This window comes from Mustela nivalis, assembly GCF_964662115.1.
Source record: "Mustela nivalis genome assembly, chromosome: 2".
In the NCBI taxonomy this organism is placed as follows: Eukaryota; Metazoa; Chordata; class Mammalia; order Carnivora; family Mustelidae; genus Mustela; species Mustela nivalis.
Genome location: NC_139021.1, coordinates 158,971,794 through 158,993,411, shown reverse-complemented (window position 1 = coordinate 158,993,411; position 21,618 = coordinate 158,971,794). Strand labels below are relative to the sequence as shown.

Here is a 21,618-nt window from a genome sequence, read left to right as displayed (position 1 = left end):
AAATAAATGGCATTTTAAAGGTACTAGGGAAGTTGGCTACATGAAGAGAATCCTGTGATTCAGGGTCTCTCATACTTGCCAAAGCAGAAGAATGGTCTGAGGTAATTATTAAAAATACAAAATTCATGCAAGAAAATTCTGGGACTCTTTCCCAGGAGATTGATTCAGGGAGCCTAGAGTGCAGTTTGGGAATTCACTTTTTTTTTTTTTTTTTTTAAGTAAACTGTACCCCCAACATGGGGCTCAAACTCAAAACCCCAAGGTTGAGTGACATGCTTTACCAAGCGAGCAAGCTTCTTTTGCCACCCTACAAAGAGTGTCCTGCCTGTGGAGAATCTCACATCCACTTCTCAGGGATCCCAACTACGAATGCCCAGCTCACCCCGCTTGTTTGGTGCCTGGGATATCAAATGCTTATAGAGGTCATTTGACTTATGATATATGATATAGGTTATGTCATTGTAAAAACAAGAACTGAGATTTTCCTTTGAAGGTCAAGGCATTTTACCTAGCTTGGTAAATAGCAAAGTAGGCACAGGGACTCCGTCTCTGACCCTGAAGCTCATACTTTCTTCTACTTACAGGGGACAGCCATGTTTGGCCACAGTGAAATTCACATCACTGGTTACCCCTCCCCTCCCATAGCTAATATCAAACACGTGGAAGCTTAAAGTGCATATTTCAGTAAATACACAGGGGCAGCCTCACCTGTTGGAGACAATCCAGGAGAAGACACATTTCTGGTTGGTGTCAATCTGCCTCTCATTGTGTTGCAGAAATCGCTGCTGGTGCTCAAAGGCACGGATGACGGACAAACCTGACACTGTCTCACTGAAGTGAGAGTAGATTGGGGACCTGGTGACAGAGTCCAGGCGTTTCAGCTGGCGGGAAGTGGCCACATAAAATATCTGGACCCCAAAAGTAAAGAGTCAGTCACATAATCATGTTGCATATGGAATACCTCTTCCTCGGTGGCCTTTCACCTTCATGGGCACTGCCCATATTTGAACAGGACAGAAGCCTCCAGCATCCCCTCTGGTTAGAGGAATGAAGAGAGAGGCACAAAGGAAGAGGTTGGTGGAGAACAGAAGACAATGAAGGTGAGATTATAACCACATGAGGAATTTTGTCAGCCTAATCCATATTCTCCCAAGAATCTGCATACACTGTCCAAGTGACAGTTTTTGTAGCAGCTAGAAAAATCGTCTCCAAATGGATTTTGTAAATTGTAGCTGGGATCCAAGGGGCATGGAAAGTGGAGAGGGGCAGGAAATGGCCAGAGAAAAGCATTCTGAGGTTTAGATAAAAATTGAAGAGTCAGGTAAGTGACCGTACTGTGCTTCAGTGGTTTGTGAAGACAGAGATAGTTCTGGAAATGTGTGGAGTGTCGAGAGTCTAAGAACTAGAACTAAAAGTGTACAGTTGGATTTTGAGACACAAGGGTTGAAGGATGAGGTTCAGTGGGAAGAGGTTCAGTGGTGCTACGAGATTCTGTGGAGATTTGTTGAAACAAGGAAAGGGATGGGCATTTGAGTGTCAGAATTCAAAATGTTATACCTGGAAATTTCCTTAAATATCCTGCTTCTTTATTGGCTGAGAGGCGGTCATTGAGGTAACAATGTACCTGAGGAACTTAATACAAATACCAGGGGGTATCACCTTACCACAGGTGACAGGGCTGCCCTTGAATGAAAGTTTTTTAGAATTGTTTTCCCAAGGCGAATAGATCATCCTAAGGAATTCTCTCCACAGCTTGCCTCCCCTCATCAGTTTTTAATATGGGAATGGAGTCCCTTCTTTTTTTTTTTTTTTTTTCCTGAGAATTGGCTTTCAAGCCACCAGTTCCCTCAGGAACATACTGACATTGAGCCTACAGACATCCCATCATTCATAGGCATCGCAGTGAAACTAGAACTACCCTGAAGTGAGAAGAGATCTAGCTCCTGCCAAGATACATCTCCCAGCAGATAAGCCTAAGCCAATCAAGGAAGCAGCCATAGTATATAACCCTTCTAGAAGCAACCAATGACTTAACCATTATGGGAGATCTTACTGAACTTCAAGATCATCCAGAGCCAACCTCTGGATGGCTTGACTACCTCAAGGTAGTCTTGGATCCAAACATAAATCTGCCCCATATAAGCTTCTGGGGTCAGCAGCTAAGGTGAGATCCTCTCTGAACCATATACCAATTGGTATTGATGTTTGAGCTCTAGACAGTGGCCTACAGCTCCTTGGTATATCAATATAGGACTAAATGACAAAGATGCTGGATGGGACTAAGTGACTAGCAATAGACAAAACAGAAGATTCTCAGGAAAGAACCTGGGCTTTCATAAGTAGAGAGGAGACCTGGCTGTTTCCAAACCTACCTGAACAGACACATAAATGATGCCAAGAGGAATGATGACCACGACGAAGATTGGAGTGGCCGTGCAGATCATGACAAGGGTGCTGATTATTCCCAGGAAGCACAATATCCAGCTGCGCAAGGATAAGGGAAGGGTGTCATCCACTGTGGAAATATCCTAGGAACACAGAATTAGAAGAATGGTATACTAATGGATTCCTGCCCCATTTTCCTTCTTCCTGATTCCAGCAGAGAATTTGTTTGATTCTGGGTTCTCAGTGTCTCCTTTGTTTAATCATTTCATGATATTCATTTGCAATATACTGTTGTGCTCCTCCCAATAGCCAATCTCATTTCTGTAATTTCTTCATCTTTCTAAACCCCTCCAAACAGACACGGAAGTCACCCTTCACCTTTTTCAATAGACTTGGTAAAGGTTTTTGAATTTATTAAACCAATGTAATGGCCTAATTTAAAGCTAATAGAGCTTTACAGGTAAATCCTCCTATAACCAAGCCAATTCAATTAATCTAACAATACAAGGGGCCTTATTCCATTGAGTGCCTAAACAGAGCCTGGCACATAACCAGCATTCAATTCGTATGAAGGCTCCAGTCAACAAGCCTGGTCACCCCCACTTGACTAAAGAACCATCCTCTACCTAGGAAGTTGTTTTCTCCACCGAGCACAGAGCCTCAAGGGGAGAGGGAGGAGGAGTTTGAATGTGACCCTTGCCTGACCAGTGTTCTAACAGAGTAACCCAGAGGTGAAAAATGGGTCTTGCTGCCATATTGCCTTCATGTCATGCTGAATAAATGAGCAAATGGACGGGTGGATGAATGGATAATGGTTTAGTATACTGTACAAGGAAGCCTGACTTACACTTTGGGTTTCCCTGACTGATTATTTCTTAGATTATGCTGATTCTATAATTAGTAATATGTGATTATCAAGGCAAATTCAAATTATCTCTGGAGTGTCCCAATCTGATAAGGGTAAGTTTCCCAAGAGAGTCCTGAATGACTCCTGAGTCTAACTTACCTTCCCAAAGTCAAAGCAGGATGCAAATAACTTTATGTCCAGGATTGGCAGAAAAAAAGAAATCCTCACAGGCTATGAGTTCTATGTAGATTACTTTTTACCCCTACTTGGCACAGATTATCCAGCTTTCTTTCTTCCACCCTTTCCCTTCACCTCTTCTTAGGGGCTCAGCTATCAATCCTAGAGGATTCTAAATCAAACTTTCCTTTATAGGCATGGGCCACCTTCCCCTATAACTCACCATGTAATCAAACACGAGCTTCCTTTTTCATGCAAAAGCAGTGAGCAAAATAGAACAGTTGCCTTACTAACTCACAGTAAGAGTTCTGCATTCTTTTTTCAGAAATGATGTATATTTGGCAACATAAGAAAAGGGTGTGCAATTTTTGCAAGATTCCCATGAGAATCTTCCCATCTAAAATTGTGTGCTATTTTAGGTTCTGTTGAAGAGCAGAAAACCTATTGAAGTGGTCCCCAATGACCTCATGCTCACCAATTTTGTCCTAGAGGAAAGTGAAAAATGCAGACCAATCAATGTGCCCACTTTTGAAGCAGGCCCTGTGTCCCCAGAACCTGGCTGTGGGCTGGCCTTTCTTCTGTCTGCTCCAAGACGAAACCAGGAAGGGCCCGTAGCTGCTCAGACATTTTGAAAAACGTGCTCCCTCTTCTAATAACAGAGGACTTAAACTGGGCTGATGACAGTTGGCTGTCACTCAGAATTCCTTGCTTTCTTCCTCTGTTTCTGAAATTACTATCTCCTATGCACTGAGAATGAATGAGTTGGGTTTGGCCCTTGGAAGAGAGCCATCTACAATCTTAACGTTTAGTGAGCATTCCAGTGTTCCTCTTGGGTGCTCGAGAAGTGCTTTGGAATGAGTGAATGCCAAGGGCTCCAGAATCTGCAGTATGTAGAGACCAGGTTTTAGAACCTTATTAAAATTTGGGGCACCCGTGTGGCTCAGTCAGTAAGCATCTGCCTTTGGCTGGGATCAAGCCCCTACATAGGGCTCCCTGCACAGTAGGAAGCCTGCTTCTCCCTCTCCCACTCTCCCTGCCTGTGTTCCCTCTCTCGCTCTGTCAAATATATAAAATTCTTTTAAAAATTAAATTAAATTATATGTGGCTCTCTTCCACAGTTCAGACCCAGTTTATTCTTAAAGTAGCAAAGATAGAAGCAGGAACAGAACATAAACCAAACAAAGGGTTTTCCTGTTTTCCCTTTTATTCACCATTCTAGCCAGTGATCGTGCTTTTACTTGTGTTTCCCCCTCAGCAGAATATTCCTTCTCATTTTGTTTCTACCGCCAACCCCTGGCTCCACCATCTCCATGGCTAAGAAAGTTCCTTCTAGGACCTAAGTCTCATGTTTTCTGTCATTTCCCGCCCTGTCACCCAGGCTGAGCTACTACTGCTGTTCTCTGTCACTGTTTTGTGTTCCCAGAACACCAGTCTACACACATCGCTGTCACTGGTTTTACTGTCCTCCATTATACTCCTCTTATTTCCTTGGTTGTTTCCCTCACTAGATGGTGAGCACCTTAAAGGGCCAGAGCTTTTTGTCTCTGTGTCTCCAGGATCCTTGGGACCTCATCCTGGGGATGCAGGAAGCATGTGCATGCTAAGTGGATGGAGGAACTGTACCAGCATGGCATTGCCTCGGGCCGTGGGAGAATTCTGTCCCTGTCAGAGTGGAAACACCCTCAACATACAAACACATCACACAGCCATTCAGGTACTTACCCCAGCAAACCTGTTCACAATCCGGCCTGTGGGCGTTGTGTCAAAGAAACTCATGGGTGCTCGAAGGATACTGCTTAGCAGTTGCCTATGAAGGATGTTTGATGCGTGAGTAGAACCATGGGCACTCCAGAGATTTGCTATGAGCACAAATGCACCTAGAAACAGAACCATTTAGTCAGCAGGATCCGCAGGACTTGTGCCAAGGACACAAGGGCATTTTTTTTTTTTTGCCCTGAGTCTAGGCAAAGTACACAGACGAGACAGATTCTCTAAGAGATGGCTGTCATTGCCATCAGACGTACCTTGCACGCATCCCAGAGCTGCATAGACGCCAATTCTCAGGTTTCTCTGAGACGCTGGATAGTCAGTACCATTATAGGTTTTAGAGTCATTGGTCCAAGCACTGAGCCAGAGGTTGGATCCAATATAAGCCACAGAATTGATCACATAGGCCAAGATGATGAAGAATATCGAATACCATCCTATTGCTCCTAGGTACTTGAGGTAGATGGAGAACTTCACCTGAAAAGCCCCATCCTCAGTGTTAGAAATCCTAATGGCATTTGGTGAGGAATTACCTAGAATACCAATCACAAGGAGGAGTGGCCTCCCCTGGAAAAGTGGATAGCAGGTAGCAAGGTTTGGTCATCTGTGGTCTATTTCTGCATTGGGCCAGGATCATAATCAATGCTGAAATACAGTGCAGGGGAAATAACATCACATTATGTATTATTTTTTTAAGATTTTATTCATTTATCAGACAGAGATCACAAGTAGGCAGAGAGACAGGCAGAGAGAGAGGGGGAGGCAGGCTCCCTGCAGAGCAGAGAGCCCGATGAGGGGCTCGATCCCAGGACCCTGAGACCATGACCCGAGCTGAAGGCAGAGGCTTAAACCACTGAGCCACCCGGGTGCCCCATAACATCACATTATTAATGAGCTTCTAGATGCTATCAAGGGAGAAAGACAAAAACAGAGTGGAACAACAATGACAACAAGAACAACACACACACACACACAAACACACACACACACACACACCCCAGAATGGGATGGGGTTTATACTGTAGACCTTGAAAGATTAATTTGGACTTAAAGTTAAAAAACTTAATGTTTTAACTTAAAACAAGTTAAATTATTAATTTGGACTTAAGTTAAAACCAAGGTCTTAGGGGCGCCTGGGTGGCTCAGTGGGTTAAAGCCTCTGCCTTGGCTCAGGTCATGATCCCAGGGTCCTGGGATCAAGCTGGCATCGGGCTCTCTGCTCAGCAGGGAGCCTGTTTCCTCCTCTCTTTCTGCCTGCCTCTCTGCCTACTTGTGATCTCAGGCTGTCAAATAAATAAATAAAATCTTAAAAAACAAAACAAAAACAAATAAACAAACAAGAAAACAAGGTCTTAGGTTTAAGGTCTTAAGCTTTACTAATTTGAATCGTGTGCTCTGAGATTGATTTATTAGTGTTCTCTGGGTCCAAGACTTGCATCTCAAAGCAGTTTTATTGTTCTCTCCCCATATCAGAATGGAATCATTCATGAAATGTGCTAGGAGGATATACACGGGAAATATGATTTGATAGAAAGCCCAAAGCCTCTACCAACATTTCAATGATGAATTTAACGATTTGCAAAGCACACAAGACTCATCCCTCCTGTAGACAGATAGTCAAATTATCAAACTTTACAATGTTCAGATCCCAAGCCTTGTATCACCTGAAATGGAACTTTTTATTATGGTGCCCACCTTTCCAGTTTGTATGAATTCCTTCTTAATTAGTTTTTGTCCTTTCACTGTTTCTTCTTCCTCCTTCAGGGTATTCACATTCCGAGTTTTCAGAGAGTTTCTTAGGGATTTCCGATGCCTGCTATTGGACCTAGAACTGAGAAATCGGGGCGGGGGGGAATGCGTTCTTGAGCACGTAAGTGCACCCCAAGGTCAAGAAGCAAGCACGTGTCACAGTCGCTCTGCTTACATTGAAGTGCTCTGGGGGAAATCTGTCACCCCCAACCCCCACTCCATTCAAAGAAACAAAGGAAGGGCTGAGAGTATCCCGGAGTCCACTCCCCTGGGAAAAGCCCACAGAGAGAAAGAGAATGATCCAGTGGAAATATGGATGTGCCAAGGGCTGCCGGCTGACGAGATGACCAACCTGCGACTGAGTGTTCGATGAAGGCTGTTCTCTCTTTTTGTGGCTAAGGAGGCCACATCCTCAGGGATTTCCTCCACACTGGGCATCAGCCCACAGTCATCATCATCTTCAGTGTCCTCATTGACTAGGAGACACATCAAAGGTTAGGGAGATGGCAACTTAGAGCTGCAAAGTTCTACAAACAAGAATTCTTTTCTGACCTTGCTGGCCCCTCAGCAAGAGATCCCAGACATACACACAGGCTGGTGATTTTGTTCCAGATTGATTATTGATTAGTACACCGAGGAATACCAGAATAAAGGAGAGAGGAGTTTCTAGTAGAAGAGAAATGTTCAAAAGGAGAGAAATATCCCCAGAAGTGTCTTACTTTCTTTGCAGCAAGAAAAGAACTTTTTAAGGGTTAGAGTAGATAAGCAGAAGAGTCCTAATTCCTAGACTTGACTCAGGAGGTGAGTGTAAATTGAAAATGCTCTTCTTGAACTTCAAATAACTTTACAAAGTTTTATGAATTTAAAATATATTTTAATTTTTATTCTTTTTTTCCCTCCCTTTCCCCTTTAGAGAGGGAGAGAGAGGAGGAGGAAGGGAGAGAGAAAATTCCAAGCAGGCCCCATGCCCAGCAGGGAGTCTGATGTGGGATTCAGTCCCACCACCTGAGATCATAACTTGAGCCAAAATCAAGAGTTAGACACTTAACTGACTGAGCCACCCAGGCATCCCTGAATTTAAAACATTTAAAAAACATATCCTGCAAATAAGAAATAAATTTTAGAAATTAAAAATAAAATGTAAAACAGCCTGGGCATCAGTGGCAACGACAAAGAGCTCTGGAAATTGATAACCCCATGAAATCAATGGCAAGATATATTTTTTAAGACTTTATTTATTTGAGAGAAAGACAGAGAGAGAGAGAGTGAAAAAAGAGCATGAGCGGGGAGAGAGCAAGAAGCAGGCTCCCACTGACAGGGAGCCTGATGTGGGCCTGGATCCCAGGACCCTGGGATTATGACCTGAGCCGAAGGCAGACGCCCAAACAACTGAGCCACCCAGGTGTCCCCATGGCAAAATATTGTTAAAACCAACTTTATAACTCTGAAATTAACCAGTCTTGCAACAATCCAAGGAACATTTATTTAAGAAAAATGGCTAAATCTCAGTAAGAACATGAAGTTTTTTGATAAATTTCCTCCTGGGATCTGCTATAGCCTAGAATACTAATAACCTCACAAACATGGTTAACTACAAAAAAATCAGCAGCCTCCTAACTGCTGGAGGGAAGAGAATGTGTTCAAAACTCTCCCAAACGTCTCATCCTGGAACCAAACCCAAGTCTGACTTCCCAATAAACAGGACAGGCAATCACTGAGATACTGACTGTTCAACAAGGAAAGGGATTACGCAAGATGAAGCCAAATGAAGAGACGGAAGGACAAGCCTCAAATTTGCCTCCCCAAGATGGGAGAGTCAGGGGAATTTAAAGGTAAATAAAAAAGGCCTGGGTAAAAAGTTGCAGTTGTGATTACTAGTCCCATTCCCCTGGATTACCAATTTCAGTCCCTAGAGAATTGTCATTATTTGACCTGCCTGCAGTTCTCTAGAAAACCCCATTCACAGGGCTTGTCTTTACACTTGATCTTAGCCAAAAGGCCGAGAAGTGATTCACAGGGCTTGTCTTTATTGGACCAGACTTACTGGAGTTAGCTTAAATAATCAGCAGCAACTGTTTAACATCGGAGTTGCCTAAGGGATGATAACAGCTGGGCAAATAATAAGCTAAACAAAAACTTTTAAGTTTTGGGGGAAGAAGATACCCTTAGAGATCTTTGATATTTTTAATGTATTCCTGGCAATCTAGAACACTGTACGCACGGTTAGGGCTGTGCACATGCTCACGACAGACATGAGAAGGCCATATTCTCTTACCAGGCTAACCTTCAGACTCTGGGCAAGAAGGAAAAAAAGGTGAAGTAGAATTGTCAACTGCCTATCGGCATGTTAGGGACATGCCTTCCCTCCCACCATGAAGTCTTTCAGAAAAAGCTGAGTGACTTATTGATTCCAGGCCCTTAAGGAAATCTCTGTCCAATCAATAGCTGACCCACCAAGTGGAGACTTCTGTGGCCACATAGGACAAAAAAAAATACAGATTTCATAAGAATTAGTTAAGGAAACTAAACAGGACAAACAACAACAAATTCTGGCAGGGTAAGGAAGAAAAATCTTATTTCCAGAGTTGCATTATTTAAAGTGACCAGTTTTCAACAAAAAAACTGTGAGAAAGCATGGGACCATATACAGGATGGGGGTGGGGAGGAACAGTCAACAGGAACTGTACCCATGCAAGCACAGACATTGGACTTAGCAGAGAAAGACTTCAAATTGACTATTATAAATATGTCCAAAGAACGAAAGGAAGCCATGTCTGAGATCTAAAGTATGAGAATGAGGGGCACCTGGGTGGCTCAGTGAGTTAAAAAGCCTCTGCCTTCAGCTCGGGTCATGATTCCAGGGTCGTGGAATCGAGCCCCGCATCAGGCTCTCTGCTCAGCAGAGCCTGCTTCCCCTCCTTCTCTCTCTGCCTGCCTCTCTGCCTGCTTGTGGCCTCTGTCTGTCAGATAAATAAATAAAAATCTTTAATAAAAAATAAAGTATGAGTTCACATCAAATAGAGAACATCAATAAAGAGATCAAATTTTAAAAAGGAAAACAAATTCTAGAAAAGCACAATAGTGAAAATGAAAAATCCACCAGCAAGGCTCAAGAGCAGATTTACTAAGGAGATTGAGTATATGACTTAATCTGACCAACCCTCTTAGCAGAAATGCTAAGACTGAAGGGGACAGAGACAGGACTAAACGAAGGAACACTGTCAGACTTCTAGGATTCTAGAGGCGGAAAATGTACTAATAGAGCTATCCAGCTGTGGAGGGCTGTGTTATATCATTCAAGTAAAGGGAAAAATGACACTGGGGTCGGCTACTCTTCAGTTCCATAGGGTACAACCACTGCCCAGGGGTGGAAGAGTTGAAACCACCAGCCCAGGTTGAGCCTAAACAGACAGCAACAGGCCAAACAAGATCATTATCGAACCTTAAAAATCTGATGGAATCTGTCCTGCTAGATTTTAGATTTGCTTGGGATTCATGACCCCCTTTTTCCTTCTGATCTTCCCCTTTTGGAATGGGAATGTCTATCCTATGCTTGTTTCACTACTGAAGCAGATAACCTGTCTGATCTTGCAGCTTGACAGATGGAGAGGAATTCTGCCCCAAGACTCCAGGTCTCACCCACAAGTGACTTGCATGAGTCAAATGTTGACATGTGGGACTTCGGACTGACATTTAGATGAGATTTTGGACTTAGAGTTGATACTGGAATAATTAAGACATTGTGGGTGTCGGTATGGCATGAATATATTTTGCACACAAGAAAGATATGAATTTGGGTATGTCAGAGGACTGGTGTGAAAGACTGAATTGTGTCTGCTGCCAAATTTGTGGTTGAAATCTTAACTTCCACTACCTCAGAATATGACCTTATTTGGCAGTAGGCTCATTATAGACATAGTTATGAGGAGGTTAGATTGGAGTAGGATGGGCCCCTAATCCATTATGTCTGATGTCCTTATACAAAGGGGAAATTTGGACATAGAGACACACATGCATCCCATGAGAAGATGAAGGCAGAGAACAATGTCTCCAAGCCAAAATTGCCAGACTGCCAAGAAACCTCCAGAAGCTAGGAGAGAAGCCTGAAACATATCTTTCCCCATCACCTTCAGAAGGAACAAATCCTACCAACACCTTGATTTGGGACTTAGCCTCCAGAACCATAAGAAAATAAATTTCTGTTGTTTAAGCCACTTGGTCTGTGGTTCTTTGTTATGCCAGCTAATTAAGAAACTAATACACCAAACCAGTATTGATACAGGTCACCTTGCCCTTCCCTTCATTCTGCCATATACTGGTCTGAACCTTGAGTCCCAGAACCAACAGCTAGCAGCGTGCCAGGCATCGCTCAGACATAGTTAATCAGTGTTTACCAGAACAAAGGCTTGATGAGCTGTTTTGCAAACTGACCTTTGTACATAAAGGACAAGATTCTTCAAAGGGGCTATCCATCCATGTGGGTTTATAACAGAATCCAGAAACTCCGATCATGGCCAAAGGGAGGGGGGGAAAAGGCTAGACTTAGCATAAGGAAACTGTTGGAGCAGGTCATGGTGATGTGGTTGACTAAGCAATGACTCAGGGGAATCAAGCATCAGATACTGCTCTTTGACTTGGGACCTTTGCTCCCCAGGCAGGTGCTTTTAGTTTTCTCCAGGCCAGTCCCTAGAGTACATAAAGGCTGATGGAAAGTTCTGGCTTCTTCCTTTCTGCTGGTTTGAAGTGCCCCTACCCGGTCTCCTGGGATGGCTGCCAGTCCCTGTCACCCAGATCATCCCGTTTTTTTGATCTTGCACTATCCCTCCAACACTTACAGACTTTCTGGTTTAGGCTTTTCTTTCCATCCCTTGAGCTCCTCAGGGTGGTTTTGAACCATCACATTTCCTGACTTCAATGCCTGCATGAGCCCGGTAGCTACTTGCAGGCTCGGTAGCTACTCCCTCTCCCAACTGACTTCTGGAATTCACTCTCCAGATCTTGCTTTCTCAGGCTTGATCTCCTGCTGGTGACTGCTATGGAAGTAGATACCTAGGACTATGTACAGGACTACTGTTGGCAGATCCTTGGGAAGGTCCTCAGAGATCAGGGCTCCATTGCTGACTAGAACTAATTGATGATCCCAATAGTGGTGGTATTAGGGGCTATTCCTATGGTACACTGTGAGACCATGCAACTGCCATGATTTTTCCCGAGTTGAAACACCCAGTGGTTTTGGTATATTGGTCCAGATGACTTTGTTAGGGCTTATCAAGAATTCTGTATACAGGGACGCCTGGGTGGCTCAGTGGGAGGGGGGAAAAGGCTAGACTTAGCATAAGGAAACTGCCTCTGCCTTCAGCTCAGGTCATGATCTCAGGGTCCTGGGATTGAGCCCTGCATCAGGCTCCCTGCTCAGCAGAGAGCCTGCTCCTCCCACACCCACCACCTACCTCTCTGCCTACTTTATAAATAAATAAAATCTTTGAAAAAAAATTCTGTGTACACTTGGGACCAGCCTATGAAGCTATCCAGGAAGTGGTTTTAGTGGATTCAGGGTGGTGGGATAGGATGGGTAATATGAATCAATAGAAGCACAGCATCCCTAAAAGGGGGCCCCTGAAGCCACTAGTGTTTCTTCCACAAGGGCTAATAGCCCTAAATCTTCAGTCATACCCTTCTAGTGTCCATCGACTGCATGTCAGAGACCATATGAGCAAGATGAGCCCCCCATTTGGCTCAGGCACAGAGTTTTTAGACTGTGTTTCTTTACAGAGACATAAAATACAGAAAGAACAGATTTGGGCTCTCTGCATAATTCGCTTCCAAATCTAATCTATTGGATACTGAACAGTGCAGGAAGGAGACAGCAGTTTACCAGTCCTACCCTGTCCATACCCAAACTTTATCCTGTTCCATTCTTCCGTACATACCTGTGGCCTCTTCCTCAGGACCCGTCTGTTTTGTGAATGTCTTCAAAATCTTAGCAAATGATCCTTTCTTGGCCAGCAGAGAGCTGTAGGATCCCTTCTCCAAGATGGTGCCATGCCCCAGAACCACGATCTCATCCACTTGGGGAAGAAAGTGAATGCTGTGCGTAACCAAGAGTCGAGTCTGAAAGAACAACAGGGAGTTGTACCATCGCCTTCCCTTAGTGAGACGCTCTGGCCACCACCATCCTTGGCTTGCTCTTAAAAAGGAAAGAAACTGGACGCCTGGGTGGCTCAGTTGGTTAAGCAGCTGCCTTCGGCTCAGGTCATGATCCCAGTGTCCTGGGGTCGAGTCCCGCATCGGGCTCCTTGCTCGGCGGGGAGCCTGCTTCTCGCCCTGCCACTGTCTGCCTGTGCTCGCTCTCTCTCTCTGATAAATAAATAAAATCTTAAAAAAAAAAAAAAAAGGAAAGAAACTAACCTCCCACTAACTATGAGTAGCTAACTTCCAATTACCCAGAATGTCTATCACCTTCCTTGATTTGCTCTTAAAAAAAAAAAGAAGAAGAAGAAGAAGAAAAAGAAAGAAGGAGGAGAAGAAGAAGAAAAGAAAAACAGTCATCTTAATTCTGTTTCAAAGTAGGGCTCCGTTTCAAAATGTAGCCCTGACCACCTAATCTCTTTTCCTTCCTCTTTCCTTTCCAACACCTAATCCTAACACCAGACCCTGTGTGTAAGAGGAGACTCCTTCCCTGGTGGATATATTCAGTTATTTTCTGTAGTGATATGCGGTTTTCCCTACACACCTTCTTCCAGCCTCCTGGGGGCTTAGGAATGTCACTTGAGATCAAAGTCTATCAATTTAACTGATGCCTACAAACCAAATAACTAGCTAACTAACTTCCCCTTCAAATAACCAGCTAATCAACTAAACTAACAACAGCTGCTCAGATTCTTTCAGCACGTTAGAGACACGGCAGGGGCATCCAAGGTTGTCTTCAGCCCAGGCCCTCCCTGGTGCGGGAGAGTTGGCATCCCTTGTACTCCTGTGTACTTGCGAACCACACTGACCAAAGACGCAGAGACTCCAGTCAGAGAAAGAAAAACACTCATGGATCAGTAATGTGTTTCACACAGGGGATGGGCTTGAAATGGGCCTCTGGAGAGAGGACCCAAACCACTGCCTCTGTTCTCTACCTCATGACCCCACAGAGACCAGATCCCTCATATCTAGAAGATCCAGGAAATGCTCACCCTCCCAGTCTCAGCTCAAAGCCAAGTCTTCTGGGAGCCTTTCCTGAGTCCCCAGGTAAGACTTGGGTATCCCCCCAATGGTTCTATTGTAGTCTGTATAGACTGCCATTAAAATAATTCTTGTATTATTATTGTTCGCTTTTCTGTATGTCTTCCCATTAGATTGTATGTTTACTTGAAAGCAAGGACCAGGCCTTTTCATGTGTGTATGCCCAGTCTTTGCAACAAAGTCAGGCACAGTCAGGCACAGGGTGGTACACAGTTCATGTGCCATCCTTTCGGAATTTTGTGTTTTTTTTTTTTTTTTAAGATTTTATTTCTTTGAGAGAGAAACAGTGAGAGACAGCATGAGAGGTGAGAAGGTCAGAGGGAGAAGCAGACTCCCCGTGGAGCTGGGAGCCCGATGTGGGACTTGATCTCGGGATTCCAGGATCGTGAACTGAGCTGAAGGCAGTTGCTTAACCAACTGAGCCACCCAGGTGCCCCGGTCCACAGTTCATGAATAAATGGGGTCAAGAGGACTTACAGACAGGAGCCAGAACCCGGAGCAGGATGGAGAGTGAGCTCCTGTTGACTCGCTGATCCAAAGAGGCAAAGGCCCTCAGTGGGACAGCAGCCCATCTATCCTGACCGGCAGCAATCCAAAAGTCTTGAAAGAAACAGGCCAAACACGGACCAATGCTCAGGGAGCTGTTCTTGACAGCCCTCATTCTACACTTACTGCTGGTGAGAAACACAAATCCTCGAGGGGCTCTGTCAGCCCCTGCCCCTTTCAGCCCGCCGTGTCCGGGAAGATGTGCTAAGTGGCCCGTGGTAAGAAAAGCCAAGTCTTCACCTACCACGGGCTCTTCTGACTTGTTCTGGCTGCCTCCTCAGTGCTGTCTCTCGGGCGCATTGCAAGAACCAAGTGAGGAAATGCAATCAAAGTACTTAGCACCAGCCTGGGACAAAACAAATACTCAAGAAATGTTGGTTTTTTATGTTTAGGTTGAGTCATCCCTTCCAGGCACAGCGTTCCTACATCCTGCGGGGCATCTGGGGAAGCGCCTTCATAGAGCAGAGCGCTAAAACCTGCAGGGTGACCTCTGTCCCACCAGAGAGGTGACTAGTTGGGTCCTCTGGGAGGTTTTCAGACGATTCAGTTCCATTCTGACACTGACTTCCTGGAATGAGCGCCAAGCCCACAGCTTACGGGCTCGGGCCCATGAGATGGACCTGATCTCAGATGCCGGTTGGAATTCTTGAGCCACCCATACTTCTGACCAAGCAGCTATAAAGTCCCTTCCTCGTGAACAATAACTTGCTAGAGTGGCTCACAGATCTCCAGAACACACTTAGGTTTGTCAGCTCGTTGTAAAGGACACGACTCAAGAAGAGTCAAATGGAAGAAATACAAACAGAGCAACAGAAGGGGTTGTGGGGAGCACCTATGGGCCTCCCCGGCTCTCACCAACTGGGCCATCCTCTCAGGACCTTTGCGGCACTGACACCAATCCAGGTGGAACCCAGATTTTTGTAACCCAGTCTTCAGGCCCTCCGTCCCTCCCCAGAGGTTTGTAGGTGGGGCTGGAAGTTCTAACCCGCCCATCACCTGGGCTTTCTCTCCAACAACCCTGTCCTGAAGCGGTCCAGGGAACACATCCTAGTCACTCCTCAGGCTTATGAACAGAAACCACTCTTAGTATTATTACTCGGCAAAGTCCAAGGGTTAGGGGGTCTGTGCCAGGACCTGGGGACAAAACCCAAATGTATTCCTTATTATACCACAGGTCTCAAAGAGCCTTTTATCACAATCGATCATCCCAAGAAGCTCAATGTCAGAGACACAGAATAAGGCTCCAATTAGACAGTTCTGGCAGAAGCCATGACCTCAAGATGGAAGCTTTCATGGGTCCTTGCCTGGGAGACCAGTGTGACACTGTATGTCCTCAGCAGCCTAGGACGCAGGTAAGTAAGGAAATTTGCTTCAGGACAGCAGCAGTCCAAGGACATGTGTCTCCCCACCCCACCCCCCACGCCAATGTCTTCTTTGCTTTAAATAATTTCTCACCTTGCCTTTCAATAGGCCATTGGGACCCAAGACCTTATTGAAAATATGTTTTCCCACATGAGCATCCACGGCCGACAGGGGGTCATCCAGAACGTAGATGTCTGAATTCTGATAGGTAGCTCTGGCCAGGCTGATCCGCTGCTTCTGACCCCCACTGAGATTTATACCCTGAAGAATAAAATAATTTCTGTTAAGCACTACTCCACAGTTCTGCCTTTGCAGACACTATTCGTTAAGGAGGGGAAAGGGAGAGATTTGCCCCCATAAGTTATCAAGGACTTTAAAATCTTACAAGTTCCTTTATATAAGTAAGTGACTTAGATTCAAATCTATTACTTCAGGCCCAATTATTACATGTAGGCCCAAATTACCATTTTCTTTTAATATTTTATTTATTTATTTGACAGAGACATGGAGAGAGAAGGAACACAAACAGGGGGAGTGGGAGTGGGAGAAGCAGGCCTCCCACTGAGCAGGAAACCCGATGTGGGCCTCTATCCCAAGACCCTGGGATCATAACCTGAGCCAAAGGCAGACGCTTAACAAATGAGCCACCCAGGCGCCTATCATCTTCTATTATATGATTTACTTATGAATTTTGTACCCATCCCCATGGGAATATAAAACTAGATCAGGGCAGATTTTCTCTATTTAACTCACGGATGTAAATCCAGCACTTAAAATGGTGTGGGGCACATAGTAGGTCCTCAGTAAATGTATGTTGAATTAATGTACAAAATCATTCTCAAACCATATCTTCATTAATCTGCTCATATCTGAAGATCCTTGTCCCCCGAAAGCTGCTCTATTCATTGTTAGTAATAGGGAGGAAAGTTGAAAACACCCTAAATATGTAACCAGTTATGCTGTGACCATATAATGGATACAGTAAAGTCATTTAAAATCTGTTTTTAAGAAAGGCATTAATAAATAACCTGAGAAAATCATTCACACTAAATTTCTAAGCGAGTGAAGGAGATTTATCAGACCTTTCTCTGGGCCTCATTCACATCCGGAGGTCGAGTTAGGACACAAGTTCTGGTCCTGCCTCTCTGCTCCCCTCCCTGTGAGGTCAGCCTTGGGCCAGGCACTGGTTGGTTAACCTCTCAGATCCTCATCAGCTTTCTTTTAGATGACACAAATCTGAGATTTGCTTCCAGCTACAAATTTTTAATTTTCAAATATTGTATAAACTCATGTTTTCTGGTATTTGTTCCAACCCGACTATGCAAACCGGCCAGCTCTTGTCCTCCCGTCTTCTCCACCATCCTCACATTTTGGTCTTGGCCATTTCTTCACCCTTCAAGGTCCCTTGGAATTCCAAGTACCTTCTCTCCAATCTCAGCCAGGTCTCCTCCAGGCAACACCTCCAAGTCTTGCAGGAGGGCACAGGCCTCCAGAATCTGCTGGTATCTCTTTTCATCAAACTCGGATCCAAAGAGGATGTTGTCCTTTATGGTGCCATTCTGTATCCAGGACTGCTGGGGGACATAGGCTACGGTGCCCTAGATGGGAAGGATCAGAGCACGTGACAGTCGTCTCTCCAGAAATGCAGGGTTGGAGGAAGGAATAGGAGGATGGGGAAGAAAAAACAGAACTTGGATTTGAAAAGATGAATGTTAGGCTAACTGAGCATCTGATATTTATAAATGTGCTTGTATGTATTGTAGCAACAAGGGAGAAAGATTTGAGACCCTATTCTTCGTTTACCCCTACCCCGCCTTTATTACTATCACTTTGTAGTCATGATCCCCCAAACTGGGAGATGAATGCACATGCTGCTCCTAGAACAGGGTTTTTTGGTTTGTTTTTCAAAGATTTTATTTATTTATTTGACAGAGAGAGATCACAAATAGGCAGAGAGGCAGGCATAGAGAGAGGGAGAAGCAGGCTCCCCGCTGAACAGAGAGCTCGATGAGGAGCTCCATCCCAGGACCCTGGGATCATGACCTGAGCTGAAGGCAGAGGCTTTAACCCACTGAGCCACCCAGGTGCCCCAAACAGGGTTTTTTTCAGTCAGTCCCCAGTGAGCTTCCTAAGACCAATAGAGGGCTAACACTGACACAGGAGATAATATAGATGATATTTTAGGAAGAACCAAGAGATTTGAATTACGATGCAGGCTGATGCATGAAGCAGATCATGTCCAAAGAGAGATGGAGCCTGACAAAGGCTCCCTGAGCAGGGAGACTGGTGCGGAACTCGAACCCAGGATCCTGGCATCGTGACCCAGGATCTTGAAATTCTTGACATTCTCTCTCTCCCCCTTTCCCTCCACCTGCCCCGCTCCTGCTCTCACATGCCCTCTAAAATAAAGAAATCGTTTTAAAAAAGAAGTTAGGAAACAGATTTTAATCTATAGAGTCTGTTCTGCTATACTGCAAGTTTATTTAATGTAAATTAGCTCATAAGCGATTGGTAAATCAGGGAACAGTGTCAGGGTAATGTGAAAGAAGTGTTAGTTCTTCATTTTCTAAGCATGTCAGTGTCAAGCAATCAGGGGCAAGGTCTCTCCTAATTAAAAAGAAATGCTTGGCAATATACGAAGATCTTAAGGAAAAAAGCAAAAAAGCTATTGACTTTTTTTTTTTTTTTTTTTGGATGCAAGTAGAAGTAGTGACTGGTTAAATGATTCCAAGTACCTATAATTTCCCCTAAATTTAACTCTCTGGGGAAGCAGAGAGGGCTAATGAAGCTACTATGAAAAGATTTCTTCTCTGTTTAAAAAAACTGATGAAGATATCTACACCTGGTATCAAGTTTCTGTATTGGAAGCAGTGACCTCAAAGACCAAGCTCTCAAAGGAGCAGGTAGGCAGTCCAGGGCTAACTGTGATGCTGAGTGTAATTTACAATGTTGCTGTTTTAATTGTTATTATTGTTATTAGTTTTGTTGGTACCCTGGTAATAGAGTTCCATTTTTTTTTTTTTAAGATTTGAGAGAGAGAGATAGAGAACACAAGCAGAGGGAGAAGCAGATTCCCCACTGAGCAGGGAGCCCGATGCGGAACTCGATCCCAGGACCCTGGGATCATGACCTGAGCTGAAGGCATGAGAAAGCACACTTAACCAACTGAGCCACCCAGGTGCCCCAAAAGTTATGTAAATTTTTAATGATGCTTTTAGAAACACAGATAAAGCAGAACCGCCTATACTTTGAAGGAAGACGGCTCTGTTTACGTTTTCAAAGTTAAGTATACATATGGGAATCACCTGGGGACCTCATTAAAAACGCAGATTTCAGTGCACCTGGGTGGCTCAGTTGGTTAGGAGGCTGCCTTCGGCTCGGGTCCTGGTCCCAGTGTTCTGGGATTGAGCCCCGCATCGGGCTCCCTGCTCGGCGGGAGGCCTGCTTCTCCCTCTCCCACTCCCCATGCTTGTGTTCCCTCTCTCACCGTGTCTCTCTCTGTCAAATAAATAAATAAAATCTTTAAACACAAACAAACAAAAAACAAAAACAAAAAAACAAAACCCCGCAAGTTTCCAGAATCTTCCCCGGAGTTTGAATCTATGTGTGGAGTAGGGCCAAGATCTACAGTTTGCACGTCTAACAAATGTCCGTAAGACAGCACCAACAGCAAGACAACAGCAGCGCTTAGCAGATTCTCCTTCTCAGTGCCTTCTCCCAAACAAGAAAGCAGCACGAAGTGGCCCACACTTGAATGTCAGAACTCTTCTCCTGGGCATCCACTCTCACCTTGATGGTGACGTGCCCGTGGACATTTTCCATTTCTCCCAGCATGGCTGACATCAAGGATGACTTCCCAGAGCCCACAGTGCCCACCACAGCCACCAGCTGGCCTGGCATAATGTCCAGGTTCACACTGAAAGAGAGAGAGTATTTGAAGGAGATGGAGGGAGTTATTCAAGAATAGTTCAGGCTGCTTCTCAGACTCTCCATGGGAAGTCTGGTGTTAGGAAACTTCTCCTCAAGATTGGAAAATTTGTCTTGGATATAGAAGACCCTGAAATGCTTCTTTAATACTTTTTTTTTTTTTTTTTTAAGCTCGAAAGGGCTAGAGAGTGAACCCTTTCTTACCCAACTATATGAGCTCTTTGTACCATTATAGCTTTCAACTGGAAAAATTCTCTTAGCACCAACATGGTACCATTGAACAAGACCTTAATGGGAGTCTGGAGATCTGAGTTTGAGTCTCAACTCTGCTACTGCTAAGCTGTGTGACCTTGAAAAGTTGCTTCATCTGGACCCTCATTTAAGGGCTAATGGGGTTGGAAAAGATCCGTGTTTCCCAAACTTGGTTATTTGACGAGAATAGCCTCTCAGGGAGACACTTGCTGAAAGCACACATTCCCTGCCCTGTCCCCTGGAGATCTGGCTGTGTCTGGCTGGGGAGGAGCATTCACTGGCCTGGACTCCTACGAACTCTGTGCCCATCCTGTTTTTGAGTCCCTGGAATATTTGGAACATCGGGCTCTTGCTCACAATCTTTCTGAATCTGCCCGTTGCTAGTAAAAGTCTAAAAGAAGTTCAACTCAAAGTGGGAGCTCTGTCCAGTCTTCTCTCTGCAAAGGAAGGCTTTCGGGTTGGGAGGGTTCAGAGGAGGGGCTCCTGGCCTGATGCCTCCTGGGGCAGGCTCCAGAATCCATAGGAAAGGCTGTAGAAATAAGAGAGAAGTGTGGCAAGTCCTAGGTGTAACAGAGAGAATATAAGGTTTGCTGGGTCGGGAAGGAAGATCTGGCCTGCACAGGCTTCCTGGGTATCGTGTGTGCTGTGTTCAGTGCCCCTGGGTATATGCTCTGTATTTCACCCTGTGTAGACAGTGTTTTCTCCTGTCAAACAGCCCTATGATACAGTTAAATTCATATATTAGGCCCAGTAAGAGAGTCACAGTAACTAACAAGATAGAAAAATCAGAACAATATAGTGTAACAAAAGGCACGTGAATGCGGTCTTGCTCGCTTACAGTACCGCACGCACCCTTCTTCTGATGACGCAAGATCAGACAAGGCCTACCTGAAGAGCTGAAGGGAGGTGAATAATTTCAGTGCTGTGACCTAGTGTTAGGCTATTAGTGACCTTCAGACTGTTGGTCAGGAGGAGGATCACCTCCTTCCAGACCAAGGTTGGCGGCAGGTAACCGAAATCATGGAGAGCAAAGCTGTGGATAAGGGAACTCTGGGGCGAGCAGCAGCATGGCAGGAAAGGGTCGGCTTAGGGCAGAGGAGGTGGGATGCGGAAATGGGTTATTTAGACGTAAAACTCAAGTTGGAGCTTAGTTAGAGGCAGTCCCATTGTTCATTGGGGGGAAAGAAGCCATGGCTACTGTTCTTGAACGGATGGATAACATGAAATTGATTTTGGATTCTTGTGTGTCTCCTTTACCATACCCAGAGCCCTAGGCCACTTGTCAACGCTGGGCTCCCTCCATCCACAGTCTGGAGTACGTCCCGGGTTCTTAGCTGGAGGCGTTCAGCCCCAAGGAAGACAGCCGGGAGTCAGAG

At 44.8% G+C, this 21,618-nt stretch overlaps 1 protein-coding gene across 3 annotated transcripts in view; it reads right to left on the bottom strand.

Moving 5' to 3' along the window:
- ABCC2 (ATP binding cassette subfamily C member 2) overlaps nucleotides 1-21,618 on the bottom strand; it is a 75,738-nt gene that overhangs the window by 11,451 nt on the left and 42,669 nt on the right. For 2 of the 3 annotated variants that reach the window (XM_082722269.1, XM_082722270.1), the window contains exons 16-25: nucleotides 19,853-19,979; nucleotides 17,485-17,661; nucleotides 16,157-16,324; nucleotides 12,856-13,036; nucleotides 7,278-7,401; nucleotides 6,872-7,007; nucleotides 5,434-5,653; nucleotides 5,132-5,286; nucleotides 2,373-2,528; nucleotides 709-908 (exon numbers count right to left, since the gene is read on the bottom strand). In XM_082722269.1, the coding sequence (XP_082578395.1) occupies nucleotides 709-908; nucleotides 2,373-2,528; nucleotides 5,132-5,286; nucleotides 5,434-5,653; nucleotides 6,872-7,007; nucleotides 7,278-7,401; nucleotides 12,856-13,036; nucleotides 16,157-16,324; nucleotides 17,485-17,661; nucleotides 19,853-19,979 (1,644 nt within the window). The remainder of the gene's footprint in view (nucleotides 1-708; nucleotides 909-2,372; nucleotides 2,529-5,131; nucleotides 5,287-5,433; nucleotides 5,654-6,871; nucleotides 7,008-7,277; nucleotides 7,402-12,855; nucleotides 13,037-16,156; nucleotides 16,325-17,484; nucleotides 17,662-19,852; nucleotides 19,980-21,618) is intronic. The other variant, XM_082722271.1, reaches the window with a different exon arrangement.